The following is a 16180-nucleotide window of genomic DNA, read 5'->3' on the forward strand; positions in this document are numbered from 1 at the left end:
TTTTAGGGAGTGATGCGAGCAAAACTATTCCATCATTTGTGAATAATCTATGAAGTGAGATGAGCAGCCGTGGCAATATAAGTAGCAATATTAAGATATATATTTTAATTAGTTTATTCACTCGCATTTTGTGTGGTACAATTTGAAACTGAAATTCAATAGGATATGACAGTTTGCTTTTAGTTTTATTTAATTTATTTTCCTTCTTTTGTGTGTGTCGGCTAATAACTATGAATTGCACAATATGTTGGCTTGGAACATGTTTTGTTCCCATCATTTGCCTAAATAAATTTATTTTTATTGAAAATGTGTATTGCACGTGCAACTTTACTAGTTTTAATAAATTTGGGACATTTTTTTTTTTTTTTTTGATCCTCATTTGAGACATAGATAGTTCGATGTATTAAGGTGCGCAGTTACCCACCGTGCACGCAGCATAAAGTTGAAGCCTTTGTCAAGAAAATACTTCCGTGGGCTGAGTTCCACGTGGGCCTGTCAGGATGTTAGTAGTGTAGACAATCCGATTGGGATTGAGTTTCAGTAAGTCTTTTATTGTGACCTCGAGAAGTTTTAATGAAGTAAAAAAAGACATATGCACTTTTTTGATGCAGAGACTAGGGTATTTTTCTCAATTTAAAAAAAAACAAGAAATAATACCGATAGGAGTAACTACCATCTGATTCTTAACAAAACGGAGTAACTACCATCCTTTTGGCTAATTAGAAAATCGTAATAAATTGTATTTTTTCCAAGATCATAAAAAATATCCCTTTTAGCAAAAATATGTGTGCCAGCATAATGTCTGGGTGACTGGATGTTCACATGGATTTATATATTTGGAAATTTTAAAATATAATCTTTAGACACTAGGTGCCCATACATCTATGAGCTAAAGTAGACTTTCACTAGAAAGATCCTTTTCTACACTGATCGCAATCTTACTCCTTTAGAAAGTCTTTTTGAATATTTTCGCCCAGTGCAGAACAACCACGAACCAACTGGCCACGACCCGCGAGTTTATGAGAAATATCCCAGTTACATAAATATCACGCATATCCAGGTAAACATGCACAATACATTGAGTGAGCGGTCTTAAGACAATAAAAACGAATTGCGCATCACCAACGTACTCACTATGTCCCACCATGAAAGGTACATTATTGACATGGACTGACGACTGATCTGGGCATGGTTGTACAAATCTAGATTTCCCCTGCCATTTAAATGAACTTTGGAGGTCACGGACGTTGAAGTGTTGAAGGAAACTTATCAGTCAATCAATTTGAGTTTAACTTGCTAGTTTAACTAGCTGGTTAACTTGCGATTCATGAGATGCAACCTGCAGATCATATAGAAAAAAAAAAGCAGAACTTGTTGTCAATAATTGGATGTAAAAATAAACATATGTGTAGATTGTCGAAGAGATATCATAGGGGTATATGCTACATGGCAGCTCATCCTGAAGAAATATGCATCTACGTACATGTACTGTATACATTCGGTAAGCTTGCATATGAAACTAGATCTGTCATGACATATGAAAATGGTCACAACTGTACCTCCGATCTTTATCGAAAAAAAAAACTGTACCTCCGATCAAGAAGAATGTTGCGTGCAAAGATACATGATCCATGTCGTGCTAGTTTTTAGAGTTTTGCAAAAGGAGCGTTGTCGCCTACACTGCGTCACTGACTGCGTGTATGGCTACATATATACCGCGCCGCGCGGAACGGAAGAAAGATGCTAGGCATAAATCGACCAACCTGTAGGCTCTAGCCATCCAGCGTCCAGCACACGTCATTTTGCGTCCCGAGCCGCAGGTCGGGAGGAGGGTCCACGGCGGTTGGACTCGACGGCGCTGTCAGGGAGTGGGCGATCCAGCGGGAGCTGGCCGCGGCCACCGGCCGGGGGTTGTTCCCGGCGGCTGATCCTGTGAGACGCTCGCCGCACGTCGCTGACGCCGACGGCTCCTACGAGGACCTCCTGGACGAAGGAGAGCTCGACGCCCTCGAGGAACGCCGCATGACGCTCCTCCGTCCACCCCTCGCTGCGTGCCAGCACCGCCAGACGATCGTCCATCCGATCTACTCGCCGCACGGCCGGAAGGTAGCGGTGCTGACTGCGGAGGATGCACGCTCTTGTCGACGACGGCGAGTGTTATATGGGGTCGCGCCACCCACCGGGAGAAAATATCTAGCGAGCGGACAAAGCTTCGTAGTATTACTCTACTGTATTTAATGGCCATGTCAAAGGTGTATCAGCATGGCGATACACCAGACCTGCGGGCCACCGGGAATGCGACGTGCGGCGTGTCCCATGTACCGTTGAGGCCTTATCTACCAAAGATATTTTCGGCTGCCAGCGAGAGTGAGTGTTACGACTTGCAGCTATGCAAATCCTCTGGAGCAAAAGTGTGGCGCGCTTTTAGACAAAAGTTTCGCGCTTTTCCTGTATGGACTTCACGGCATATGCCCGCCGTGTCAAAGGACCGAAGAAATATCTTGTAGTGCTAACCCCTCCTGGAGGAATAAAGGTGGCGCGTCGCAGCTCATATTGTGCTTGTTAATTTATAGGGTGTGTCTAGAGCTTAGTTGACTGAGAATTAGGCTAACTCTCATTTTTTTCTCCTTTCCCGTTGCCACATGCCTCGCATCCCACCTAGGGTATCTATGTCGCCGCCTCCAGCTACCTCTGCCGATGGGTAGTCGGTTGGAGCGTCGTTGATGCATCCCTTCATGTCGATGGTATCACAGTCGTCGTGGGAATAGAAGGGATGTGAGCCCGTATAGCTTGGGGTATGGGCTGGCTCAGGTTATTTCCAGCAAACCCTCGATCAATACCTTTAATAACACGGTTGGCCTTGGGATGTTGTCAAAATTGGTCTTGCTCTTGGATGGACATGTATGGTGAGCTTGATGAAATTGTGGACCTAGATGGAAGGTCTTGTGAGCGCCAGTGAGCCGGATGGTAGGTCTTTGGAGGCTCCCGCGACCTAGTGTGTAGGTCGTGGGGAACATAAGACCCCAATGGTTGCTTCCTTGGGGAGTTCTTGGCATCAATGATCTGCCTTGTGGTACCTAGCAAAAATACAATTGGGCGATGTGTTTTGGGAAACACCAGAAAATAATGGTGTCACATAGCAAATTTTCCCTCTAGGTAGGGTTTAGAACAACTATTGTGTGCTTTCTTTTAGTCTGGCCCGTCCATGGAATTGATTCAAGCTCTTCCCACTGCACTGATGCACGCGGTGTGGAAGTAGGCTAGAGAAGACATCGTCTCGTCGGGTCGAAGATCTAGAGGAGGACCGCCTATGCCTCGCGATCTCTCTTCATCAGCAACGCTATAGCTAACATAGGCACCCCCAATGGGCCTGCCGAAGATAGTACCCGGGGTTTGCCGAAGGCCCACGATCCGAAGTATATGAAGCCCGGAAGCCCAGTTAAGGGATAGTTTGGAAAGATAAAGTTGTAATAGGAATAATGGCTTGTAAATTTACGGGTTGAACTCAAAGAGTCTCCCGGAATATGTAACCGTGTGTAATACGAAACCCTTGGCTCCGCCTACTATATAAGGGAGAGTCGAGGGACGAAGAAAGGATCGATTTCATTGTCAACATAACCCTACTTTTCTAGCAGTCGAGTACTTTTCCGGCTGAACCTTCGAGATCTACTTTCTGTCTACTCTTTACGAAAACCCTAGTCTACAATCTGTAGGCATTGACAAGTCGGTACCTTGTCAATTGGCACCGACCGTGGGGATTAGAGGCGTCAAGGAGCTGATCTCGATGGCACGTTCAACATCGTCAACATCTTCGGTGGCAAGCAACGCGATGGACAGAGGTAAACTGATTGAAACTGATCGAAACATCTTCGGTGGCAAGCAACATCCTCTTCCTAGCGGATGACAATGGCAACCGCTGCCTCTCCAGAGTCGTTCACACAAAGGAATGAAATCCTCAAGTTCTCTTCAGAAAATGATGCAGCGATGAGGTAAGATAGCACAAGTCAAGATCTCAGGACAATATGTAGGTCTTAGTGATGCTCTTTTTTTGCGAATAGGTCTTACTGATGTTCTTTTCCTTATTCTAACGAGTTAATTCTGACTATGCAAGAAAAATGGTGGGATAGGGTTTGACCTTTTGATCTTCAATCAACTGGTGTGAATTTGTTCGGTTCGAATCATTACTCCGCCTAAAAAGCAGCATTAAGACAATAGACGTTGTCTTCTTGTTATGTGTACTACAATTTTGTAACAGATATTTGATTTTTCACAATTAATTAGGTGGACTTGATATAGGCAATACCCTCAATGTGGTTAGCCAACATAATGAAGGTTCAGGAAGTGTTCAATCTCTGTTCAACATTTATGGTCATGCCGCATTACATATTTATGGTCACACACATCCTTCCTCCATTTTTTGGTATGTCTTCAAGAAGTTGGTGCGGAGAGGCTGTTGGCCCTTTTCGGTCTCGAAGTTAAATATTTTCTGTATGCTTGCTTGAAAAAATTATGTGTCCTAAATGTTGTTCACATTGTACAATTTTTGTATGTTTGTAGGAGATTGATAGTGTCGAGTGGCGTGACGAGATGAACATTGGGGAGAATCAAGGCGAGATGGTGGGCATGTTCTCGGTCGTGGAAGTGGTGGCGTTTGGTGGCGCTTGCAGTGGTTGTGTATCAGAAGCGACATGCTGACATTTTAACCGATCTTGCTGATTTAGGTGACTTCCTAAGTGCCCAATTTAAGTGCTGATTTGTTTCTTCAATTTGTTATTCAGTTGTCAAATGTTACTCCAGCTAAGATTTATGATGTGGAAAACTCTCATGATGCAGACCTCCACTCAAAACTATTCATTCTACTTTTTTTTTGCTCTAATGCTGATTGTTGGTAAATTGTGTTTGTTATTATAATGATGGACTAGAAAAATATATCCATCTTAATTTTTTTCTGAAGGTGAGCTAATAGACTTTTTATTTGAGAGAAAATGATGCAACCTGCAAACTTCAACGTTATGTACTCAGTTCAATATACAAAATGTATGAAGATGACCATATTGGTAAGCCCCCAGAAACAACAGAGTTGTTTTGTGGTACCCCCAAGTGAATAACAGCCATTCATTCTCGTTTATCCAAAGACCTACTACAACAATTCATACTTGTGCCAAAAAAATAACAAGTAGAATTCATACTGGTGGCAAAGTTCGGCAGCGCTCCTATAAAGGTCGTGAATGAGCTCTGGCCAAAGAGCCCAACTGTGTATTGTTGTTCGAAGAAGAAAAAAGGTTCTAACCCCTTGCTTGTTTCGCGAGTTGATCCTTCGTGGTGGTGCCGCTGCCTAGGCGCAGCGGTGCCCCGCCTCTGAGGCCCCTGTTATATTGTGATCCAAATTCATATACTAAAGGGAGGCTAACTTCTGACGAGCGGAGCGAGGCCCGTCGCCGGAGGCTTGGGCCGAAGCGTAGCGTAGTCAGAAGTTAGCCCACGCAATCAGAGATGTGGTTGCAAAAGGTAAAGTGAAGGTATGCAAGATACGTACTCATGATAATCCTGCTGATATGATGACTAAGCCTGTTCCTGTGTCCAAGTTTGAGCTTTGCTCAAGCTTGGTTTGTATAACTGTTTAGCCCAAGTGGCTATTGGCGCCAGCAAGTGTTTTCTTTGTTGATTCAGGTGATTGTTGAAGTTCATGCTACAAGGAATTTATCTCAAGGTGGAGTTTGTTATATTGTGATCCAAATTCATATACTAAAGGGAGGCTAACTTCTGACGAGCGGAGCGAGGCCCCGCGGTACGGATCGTTGCCACCGTCTATATATATTCCCTGTAAGCCGCCGCTAGGGTTTTGTCGCATCATTGTACACCCACGGCGTTTGTAAACACCACCGAAATAGTGAAGTTTTGCTGGCTGGCGCCCGTGGTTTTTCCCTTGTGTGTTGCAAGGATTTTCCACGTTAAAATCTCGTGTCCCCTGCAGTGTTTTACTTTTCGTTCTTCGTTTATTGTGCATCTCGATTATAACAAGTGGTATCAGAGCCCGTGTTCTTTGGATCTAGGGTTTACGAGATGTTGTCTCTGAAGTTCGATCTACCGCAGCTAGACTACACCACGAGATTTGCTTTGTGGCAAGTGAAGATGAGGGCGATTCTCGCCCAATCTTCAGATCTGGATGAAGCGATCGATGCTTTCGGCGAGAAAGCGAAGGATACCTGGACCGATGCGGAGAAGCGGAAAGACCGTAAGGCTTTATCGTTGATTCAACTCCATCTGTCCAATAATATTCTGCAGGAAGTGCTGCAGGAGAAAACCACCGCCGAGTTATGGGTCAAACTAGAGGAGATCTGTTTGTCCAAGGATCTCACGGGCAGATTGCACGTGAAGATGAAGCTGTTCTCGCATAAGTTGCAAGAGGGAGGTTCGGTAATGAATCACCTATCTTCCTGGAAAGAGATTTTTTCTGATTTGCAGTCTATAGAAGTTAAGTATGAGGATGAGTATTTAGGTCTTCTTCTTTTATGCTCGCTGCCAAATTCTTTCAGTAATTTTCGTGACACCATATTATTGAGCCGCGACAAACTAACTCTCGCGGAAGTTTATGATGAAATCTATGGTGCAGGCTGAAAGTTCGTCCTCCAAGGCGGAGGCATTAGAGGTCCGTGGCAGGTCTGAGCAGCGAGATAACTACTACCACAACAACAGAGATAAGAGCAAGGGCGACAGAGGTCGCTCAAAGTCCAAAGGACGTGACAAGTTCTGCAGGTATTGTAAGAAAACAAACCACAATATTGATGGTTGTTGGAAGCTGCAGAACAAGGAGAAAAGGAACGGAACTTACCAACCAAAAAATAATGATGGTAATGGTAAGGCTGCCGTTGTCACCGGTAAGGGTGAGGCTGCTGTTGTTGCTGGTAGTGATAGTTCTGATGGAGATTGCTTAGCTGTCTTGGCTGCATGTGTTTCACGTGATGATGAATTGATTCTTGATACTGCATGTTCGTTTCATATTTGCTGTAACAAAGATTGGTTCAGTTCTTATGAGTCTGTGAAGTGTGGAGATTTTGTGCGTGTGGGGAATGACAACCAGTGCAGTATTGTTGGCATTGGTTATGTTCAGATCAAGACCCATGATGGGATGACACGCACGTTGACAGGAGTGAAACACATACCCTCCATGGCGAGGAATTTGATCTCTTTGAGTACCCTTGATTGTGACGGGTACAAGTACAAAGGTGGGAACAAACTTTTAAAGGTATCATCAGGTTCTCTCATTATTATGATTGGTGATATGAATTCTGCGAAATTATATGTCCTTAGAGGTAGCACTTTGCCTGGTATTGCTGCTGCTATTAGTTCTGATGAATCTAGTAAGACTAACCTTTGGCATAAGCGTCTTGGACATATGAGTGAGCTTGGCATGGCAGAATTGGCAAAGCGAGAGCTAATTGATGGCTGCGATTTAGGTAAGCTTGAGTTCTGTGAGCACTGCATCTTTGGTAAGCATAAAAGAGTAAAATTTAATGCTTCCGTTCATACCACCAAAGGCATTTTAGATTATGTACACGCTGATGTTTGGGGTCCGTCCCGTAGAACTTCTAATGGTGGTGCTAATTACATGCTTACTATTATTGATGATTACTCAAGGAAAGTGTGGCCATATTTCCTGAAACATAAATCTGATGTTTTTAATGCTTTTAAGAAGTGGAAAGTTATGGTAGAAACCGAAACTGAAAAGAAGATTAAGATACTCCGTACTGACAATGGTATGGAATTTTGTTCAAATGAATTTGATGAGTTTTGCAGCAATGATGGGATGGTAAGACATCATACCATTCTGTACACCCCTCAACAGAATGGCGTGGCTGAACGCATGAACATGACCATTATTTCGAGGGCTCGCTGCATGTTGTCTAATGCAAAGATGCATAGAGGTTTTTGGGCTAAAGCAGCCTCCACCGCGTGTTATCTCATCAACAGGTCACCTTCTGTTCCACTTGATAAGAAAACTCCAATTGAGGTATGGTCTGGTATGCCTGCTGATTATTCAGATTTGAGAGTTTTCGGTTGCACTGCTTACGCTCATGTTGATAATGGAAAGTTGGAGCCAAGGGCTGTTAAGTGCATCTTCCTTGGTTATGGTTCAGGAGTTAAGGCATATAGATTATGGAATCCTGAAACTAAGAAAATTGTGTTGAGCAGGAATGTCGTTTTTAATGAGGCGGTTATGTTTAATGATAGTCCGTCTACTGATATTTCTGATGCTATTGATTCTCCTGATGTTTCTGATGATGAGCAGCACAGAATTGGCGTGCAGGTGGAGCACGCAAAGGAGAATGAAAATGTGGTTCCTGAAACCAACAATGATAATAATGATGTTCCACCTTCACCACCTATTGTTCAGCGACAAGGACGGTCTATTGCTGCTGACCGCCCTAAGAGAAATATTGCACCTCCTACCCGATTAATTCAAGAATGTGATATTGTTGATTATGCTTTGAGTTGTGCTGAACAGGTGGAGCATGATATTGAACCAGCTACATATACTGAAGCCATTGCTTCGGTTGATAAAGAGAAGTGGGTAAGTGCAATGCAAGAAGAGATGCAATCGCTTGAGAAGAATGGCACATGGGATGTTGTGCACTTGCCTAAACAAAAGAAGGTTGTCCGCTGCAAGTGGATATTTAAAAGAAAGGAAGGTTTGTCTCCTAATGAGCCTCCACGGTTTAAGGCAAGGTTAGTAGCAAAAGGTTTCAGCCAAATTCCAGATGTTGATTATAATGATGTATTCTCCCCGGTTGTGAAGCATAGTTCTATTCGTGCTTTCTTTGGTATTGTTGCTATGCATGATCTTGAGCTTGAGCAGCTAGATGTAAAGACCGTTTCGCATGGTGAGTTGGAGGAGGAGATATATATGGACCAACCTGAAGGTTATGTTGTGCCCGGTAAGGAGGATCTTGTTTGCAAATTAAAGAGGTCCCTTTATGGTCTGAAATGATGCCACGACAGTGGTATAAAAGGTTTGATTCATTTATGCTTACACATGGTTTTGAGAGATCTCAGTATGATAGTTGTGTGTATATCAAGTTTGTTAATGGATCACCTATTTATTTGCTGCTATATGTTGATGATATGTTGATTGCTGCCAAGAGCATGAAAGAGATCACTATTTTAAAGAATCAATTAAGTAGTGAGTTTGAGATGAAGGATCTTGGTCCTGCTAAGAAAATACTAGGCATGAAAATTAAAACGGACAGAAAGTCTAGTTTGTTGTTTCTTAGTCAGGAAAAGTACATTGAGAAAGTTCTTCATCGTTTTAATATGCATGATGCAAAGTCAGTTACTACTCCTATTGCTTCTCATTTCAAGTTGTCAGCTTTGCAATGTCCTAGCTCTGAAGATGATATTGAGTACATGTCTCGAGTTCCCTATTCTAGTGTTGTTGGTTCCTTGATGTATGCCATGGTTTGTTCACGTCCTGATCTGTCATATGCTATGAGTTTGGTCAGTCGATACATGGCTAATCCTGGTAAAGAATATTGGAAAGCTGTTCAGTGGATTTTCAGGTACCTTCGCGGCACATCAAAAGCTTGCTTGAGGTTTGGCAGGATTGGTGAGGGGCTCGCCGGATATGTGGATTCAGATTATGCTGGCGATTTGGATAAGAGAAGGTCCCTCACAGGTTATGTGTTTACCGTTGGTGGATGTGCTGTTAGCTGGAAGGCTACTTTGCAGGATGCTGTTGCACAATCTACTACTGAGGCTGAGTACATGGCTATTGCTGAGGCAGGTAAAGAGGCTGTTTGGCTGAAAGATTTATATGCTGAGCTTTGTGGAGATAATTCTTGCATTAATTTGTTCAGTGACAGTCAAAGTGATATTTATCTTACTAAAGATCAGAAGTTCCATGAGAGGACAAAGCACATTGATATTAAGTACCACGCAATCAGAGATGTGGTTGCAAAAGGTAAAGTGAAGGTATGCAAGATAAGTACTCATGATAATCCTGCTGATATGATGACTAAGCCTGTTCATGTGTCCAAGTTTGAGATTTGCTCAAGCTTGGTTGGTATAACTGTTTAGCCCAAGTGGCTATTGGCGCCAGCAAGTGTTTTCTTTGTTGATTCAGGTGATTGTTGAAGTTCATGCTACAAGGAATTTGTCTCAAGGTGGAGTTTGTTATATTGTGATCCAAATTCATATACTAAAGGGAGGCTAACTTCTGACGAGCGGAGCGAGGCCCCCGCGGTACGGATCGTTGCCACCGTCTATATATATTCCTTGTAAGCCGATGCTAGGGTTTCGTCGCATCATTGTACACCCACGGCGTTTGTAAACACCACCGAAATAGTGAAGTTTTGCTGGCTGGCGCCCGTGGTTTTTCCCTTGTGTGTTGCAAGGGTTTTCCACGTTAAAATCTCGTGTCCCCTGCAGTGTTTTACTTTTCGTTCTTCGTTTATTGTGCATCTCGATTATAACAGCCCCTTCCACCGGCAGGATCCTTCGAAAGATACACACTTACCTGCCGCCCCCGTCCCTCCTAAGCATGTCAGGCCCGCGGCGCCCTTGCCGAAGGCTCCGCCCACGATCCAGGACCCCACGCTGCCGGAGTTGGTCACGCCTGCGGCGTCCCTGTCCTTGCCCTTAGGACGCGCCCACGTGCAACTGGAACAGGTAGATCGTGGTGTCCAGCGGCAGTACGCTCATGCTCCCCCTCCTCTGCAACAAGGCCCCGATCCCCGTCAGGATCCTCATCACCATCGCGCTCACGCCGCCCATCACCAGGCTCCTCGTCCGTTGGGAGCTCGTCAAGAGCCTCAAGACCTGAGCAGTGAGTCCATAGACTTTGATATTTGTTGTATTGTGTTTCGAAATCTGTTTACCTGTTGTACTATGAAAGAAGTCCTAACGGACTACGGTGTGCCAACAGTGCTAGACGTAGCACATAACAACTCTATTTCGTGTCTGCCAAGAAAGAGAAAGAGAATTGTTTGCCCCTATATATAGTCTCATGTAGTCATAGAATAGATGAGAAAAAGTTACACATATTGATAGCACGCGGAGGGCCTGTCCTCTCGTGTATTGTAATACTCCTCCAATTATAGTGATACGCCGCCGTGCGTTCCGTGGTTTTTTCTCCTTCTGTGTTGGTAGAGGTTTTCCACGTAAAAATCTGTGTTCTCGTTCTTCGTTTGATCTATTTTATTTTCGCGGTTTTGTAACATGTGGTATCAGAGCATCAGGCTTCAAAATCGATCCGCTGCCCTGGGAGATTTCTAGTTTCGCTCCTGGGGTAGCACCGTGCAGTATCGTTTGGATCAACAGGCGCGCAGCCTTGCTGCATCGTGCAGTTTCGCCTCGGTTGGTTTTTCCTGAGATTGGATGTACAAATTCGTCGTATGGTTCATCGGGGCCTTAGCTCGCCGGGATCGACAAGATTTCGGCCGAGCGATTTGCAGCCTGGTCCGTCCAGCGCTACTTCGCCGAGACCGACAGAATTTTCAAATCGTTCGTTTTGGTGATGTCATGTATACTACCTTTGGCGATTCATCTTTCCGCTGCAGTTGGATTCTGTCCCGATCTGTGCCTCGTGATCAATTTGTGCTGCTTCGTATGTGAGAGAAGCTGCTACCCAGCCGCGAGTAACATATTAGGCAATCCAGCGGCAGATCAATATGGTCAAAGAGGATCAAGTACCGAGGAGAAGGACCTGGTTTGCTACTTCTTCACGTGAAGATTATCTGGTACTAGTAGTTCAGATTTCCTATTATCTCTGATTGCTACGTCTATCTAAGACACTTATCAGGTGCAGTTTATCTCAGTTTTTGCTTTGCAATTTGGTTCTACAAGAATTTTTCTGTGGCTTGTAATACTTTGTGATCACAGTTTTATCGACTCATGGATATCATGAAGTACGATGTTCAGCTGTTAGATTATGATACAAGGTTTTCCCTATAGCAAGTCGAGATGCGAGCAATGTTTGGCGCAAGTCGATTATGAGGATGCACTGGATAGTTTTGAAAATAAGTGTATTGTTCTTTGGACTGACAAGGAGAAAAGAAGGATCATACTTCACCTATGTTAGATGATTTCCTACTGATATGATCATCTTTTTTGATAGTTTCCAGTATGGAGTTTGGTGATTTGTAGCATTCCGGGAGATATTATGGATGTAAGTTTCAGATGTTATGTTGCTGCAATTTTTTGAAGAACACAATTCAGTTATAAAAAAATATGGAGGTAATTTTTATGCCTGTTGGTAGCCAGCATTATACTCTTTGCTCTCCGAGTTTTTGCTGTTATGCATGTGAAGGTTTTGCTTTGTTACTTAAGTTCGTGATGAGGATTATTTCAGGTGCAACAAGGAGATTGTTTCTGCTAGATACTACAACATTTGGTACTGTAAGTTTCAGTGCAATTCAGTTGTCTATGCTCTTTCAAGAGGGGTCTATTGCAGAGTTGAAGCTCCATTGCATGTTGAGAAGGTTCTTTCATCCGACAGTTGTTCTACAAGGACAGTTTTTGATCATGTCATGGATTTTTTCATCAACCTTACAAGACGGCAGTTTTTTGTGTACGAGGTGTTCTCCGTACTAGATGCTCTTGCATGAGTATTGTTTGCCGAGGTTTGTGCTTTATGTTTAGCACGTTCAGATTCCATGAGATGAGTTCTTCACAATGTTATGTGCACCGAGATGTTGCACAATGAGCTATGCGCTTGTTCAAGCACCACAGGAGATATGATGACTTATGTCATTTGATCATTGAGCAGTTTCAGTTTTCTTTGAGGTCAGTGGCACAGACTCAGACTTGTGTTGGGTTCTATTGGAGACCCAAGTTCGTTCGTCTGCTTTGTTGACAGCTGTGTTGTTTTCTAGACGACCTATCATTGATTTGCTCAATTTGACTTCATTAGAAATTTATTAGTCTATGGACGTTTCAAGGTACAAGGTTTACTTGTGATGACTTTACTTGAGGCGTTGAATGCTATCTATGATTGTTGCAAGGGATTTCGGCTCAAGGTGGAGTTTGTTGTATTGTGTTCCGAAATCTGTTTACCTGTTGTACTATGGAAGGAGTCCTAACGGACTACGGCGTGCCAACCGTGCTAGACGTAGCACATAACAACTCTATTTCGTGTCTGCCAAGAAAGAGAGTTGTTTGCCCCTATATATAGTTCCAGGTAGTCATAGAATAGATGAGAGAAAAAGTTACACATATTGATAGCACGCAGTCCTCTCGTGTATTGTAATACTCCTCCAATTATAGTGATACGCCGCCGTGCGTTCCGTGGTTTTTTCTCCTTCTGTGTTGGAAGGGGTTTTCCACGTAAAAATCTGTGTTCTCGTTCTTCGTTTGATCTATTTTATTTGCGCGGTTTTGTAACAATATTCCTACGATTTCACCATCCCCTAGCTGCAAGCACAATTTACACACTGTACGATTGATTGTTAATTTAGGTGTGAGAGATTCTGTGAGTTATACTACTAGTATTGCTGAGATCGATTACGTTGCAATGGAAATCGACAAAACTTCTGTCTTGATGCCATTTTTGAACTGAAATTCATTTCAGATGAATGATCTGACAGTATGTTAGCAAGCATTTGGATTCTTAACACTTGTGTCAATGCATCAGAAGTTATAGCAGATTTTGAAAGTGATCATCATTCGATTGATTTAGCTGTTAATTTAGTTGTGAGAGATTATGGGAATTATTTTATTCTTCGGATTGGTAACTATGCAATGAAGTCGGGAAGTTTCTACATTTGGAATTATCAGTTTGAAGAAACTTCTTTCATTTGTAGGTTGTAGCACTCGGCCTTTTAACAAAGTGAAAGTACTAATACACTGTTTTGTACATAGCTTCTTTTTTTGGATGTACTTTCAAACTGAATTTCACTTGTAGTTGAGTTCAGCAACGCCTAGTTGGAATCAATTTTCGATGCAACATTTGCCTTCATTGTACATATTTTAGTTGTTAGTTTAGTTGTTAGAGTTTCTGTAAATTATGGAATTATTGGGATTTATAACTCTGCAATGGAATCTGGAAGCTTTCTTTGTAGAATGGTATTATCAATTAGAAAATACTTTTTTTTTCATTTTTACAACTCCTTCCAGTAGTACCTTATACGGATTCAACAGACTATAGTACTGCTGCACTGAATTGGCTATCTAGCTGTCTCTTGATGTTGTTTTCTGTATTTTTGGCCGTTGTCCTGATTGAACAACCTCTCAGTATTCCATATATCATTTGAATTCTCGAAACCATGCCAAAGCATCAGAAGTTATGACAAAATCTGAATCAACAAGTGTTCGTATTTTGAGAACAACTATTGGAATGGCTAAGTACAACTGTAAAAAGAATATTATGTATTGACTGCAACCATAACCTAGGTTATGGATGCGGTGGAGGCCAGATACCTTGGCGTGCCCTAATGGCGATGGATTGATGGCACCGGCCTGGCGACGAAAAAGAGAGTGGTGGCCACCCGCTTAGAGGTACTGAAGTCGGTGGAATGGATTGGATGACAGTCTCGAAGACAAGAACACAGTTTGAAGATTCAGTTTTCAGTGTTACTAGTATTCAGTTTTGTCAGTTATAATTTGTATTCAGTTTTCTACTTCAGAGTAATGATTTCTTAGCATTTGGTTCCATTCCTTCAAATAAACAAATAATCTTGTTGAAAAACTTTTGGAGGATTTTTAGTACCAGCTTCAAATGTCTGATATAATGTACCGTAATGCTGCTAGTTCCAACTACCAGCTTCAAGTTACTTATAATGCCCAGTAATGTGATGAAGTTGTTGTTATCTCAGGTAGGTAACTTCTTCAGATAATACTCATTCCTGCTTTCAGTTCAGACTACAAGGTGCTTGACAGTTATTTTGCTGGTAAGTCTGGTAGTAAGTGGGTGACTGGGTGTACACAAAATTTTTACAGAACAGGGCACCAGAAAAAACAGGAACAGATGAAACGACCTAAACTACCCAAGCGACCTATGAACAAGGCTATGAATATAAGTCTTGGAAGGAAAATAAGTACTCCGTACTACAAACAGGAAGAGCCAGCAAATCTACCTAAGCTCCTTCCACCTTGAAACAACCAGCGCTGTCAGTCTTCCACTGACGCGCCTCTCCCTTTCTGTGTTGGACAATCAAATCGATCATTTTGAAAGAGTTTTCATAAATTCTTGCACTTCTCTCACGCAAGATGGACCAAGCCGTATGATGAGTGAGTTCAGACTTCGTCTATTTTTCTTTCGCGTATTCTGCCTTGCTTGCAACCACCATTCACATAGTGTCTGATTCATCGAAGGGGTTAGTTGCTGATAATTAAGAAACCAATAAATATATCATGAGATGGACATCTCCGCTAGTGACCTCCGGCTGTCCTGCACTGCAGCACTTGAAAGAAAAACAGTACCGAGAAAGAAATTCAAGATTGAAAGACCACACTTCCCCACTTCCCCAGCAATCAGGAATTAACATCATAAACTGTGAAAGCCATTCCTAATATGACTAAATGTGCAAACATCTATCCTCCTCTTCCTGAAACTAGAAGTAAAAGGGAAAGAGAAATATCTGTTGGTGGGCCGATCTTGTTGCTGCACTAAATGAACATCAACTGTAGCGATCAACACAAACATGCAGCTGATATTGTTTAGTCTATGTGAGGACTACAAATAACTTCTGATATTAACTCTGGAAGCTGACATTCAGTCTCCCACAAGTGTGTCACTATTGCTGCTTTTGTTCTAAGATAACATGTAACTACACATCAGTAAAGTTTTAAGACGACCCGTATACTACCTGTTCTAAGATGGCCGTCATCCAACTTCGGCGTGCCGTATGGTGTCCGCGGGCATGGTGGATTCGGCGGAGGAGGCCTGAGTGGTTGCAGTCGGCTGCGGCGTGTCCGCGGGCATGGTGGATTCGGCGGAGGAGGCCTGAGGGTTCGGAATCGGCTGCGCCGGAGTCCACCTTGGTGTTCTTTCGTCGCCTCCGTTGGACTGTAAGGTAGACTGTAGAGTTGATAGGGGATTCGGCAGCAATGGCGACGGATGCGCGTACGGCGTGGAGGCAGCGGTGGGTTGGGTTGAGCCAGCGGTGGAGCGGCAGCGGCTGATCGGCTGGAGGCGGCGGCGCCGCGCGACCGGGGTGGAGCGGGGGCCTCGAGTATAGTTTCGTGA

The 16180-nt window shown here is 43.2% G+C and overlaps 1 protein-coding gene across 1 annotated transcript; it reads right to left on the reverse strand.

Moving 5' to 3' along the window:
• Positions 1–945: 945 nt before the first annotated feature.
• On the reverse strand, positions 946–2198 carry LOC127306697 (uncharacterized). Its single transcript, XM_051337389.2, has 2 exons — positions 1764–2198; positions 946–1339 (listed from the first exon to the last, which is right to left on the reverse strand). Exon 1 carries the CDS (start codon positions 2077–2079, stop codon positions 1798–1800), a length of 282 nt encoding a protein of 93 aa, XP_051193349.1. The 5' UTR covers positions 2080–2198; the 3' UTR covers positions 946–1339; positions 1764–1797.
• Between the last annotated feature and the right edge of the window lie 13982 nt (positions 2199–16180).

The sequence above is a fragment of the Lolium perenne genome, chromosome 6 (assembly GCF_019359855.2).
Source record: "Lolium perenne isolate Kyuss_39 chromosome 6, Kyuss_2.0, whole genome shotgun sequence".
Lineage (NCBI taxonomy): Eukaryota > Viridiplantae > Streptophyta > Magnoliopsida > Poales > Poaceae > Lolium > Lolium perenne.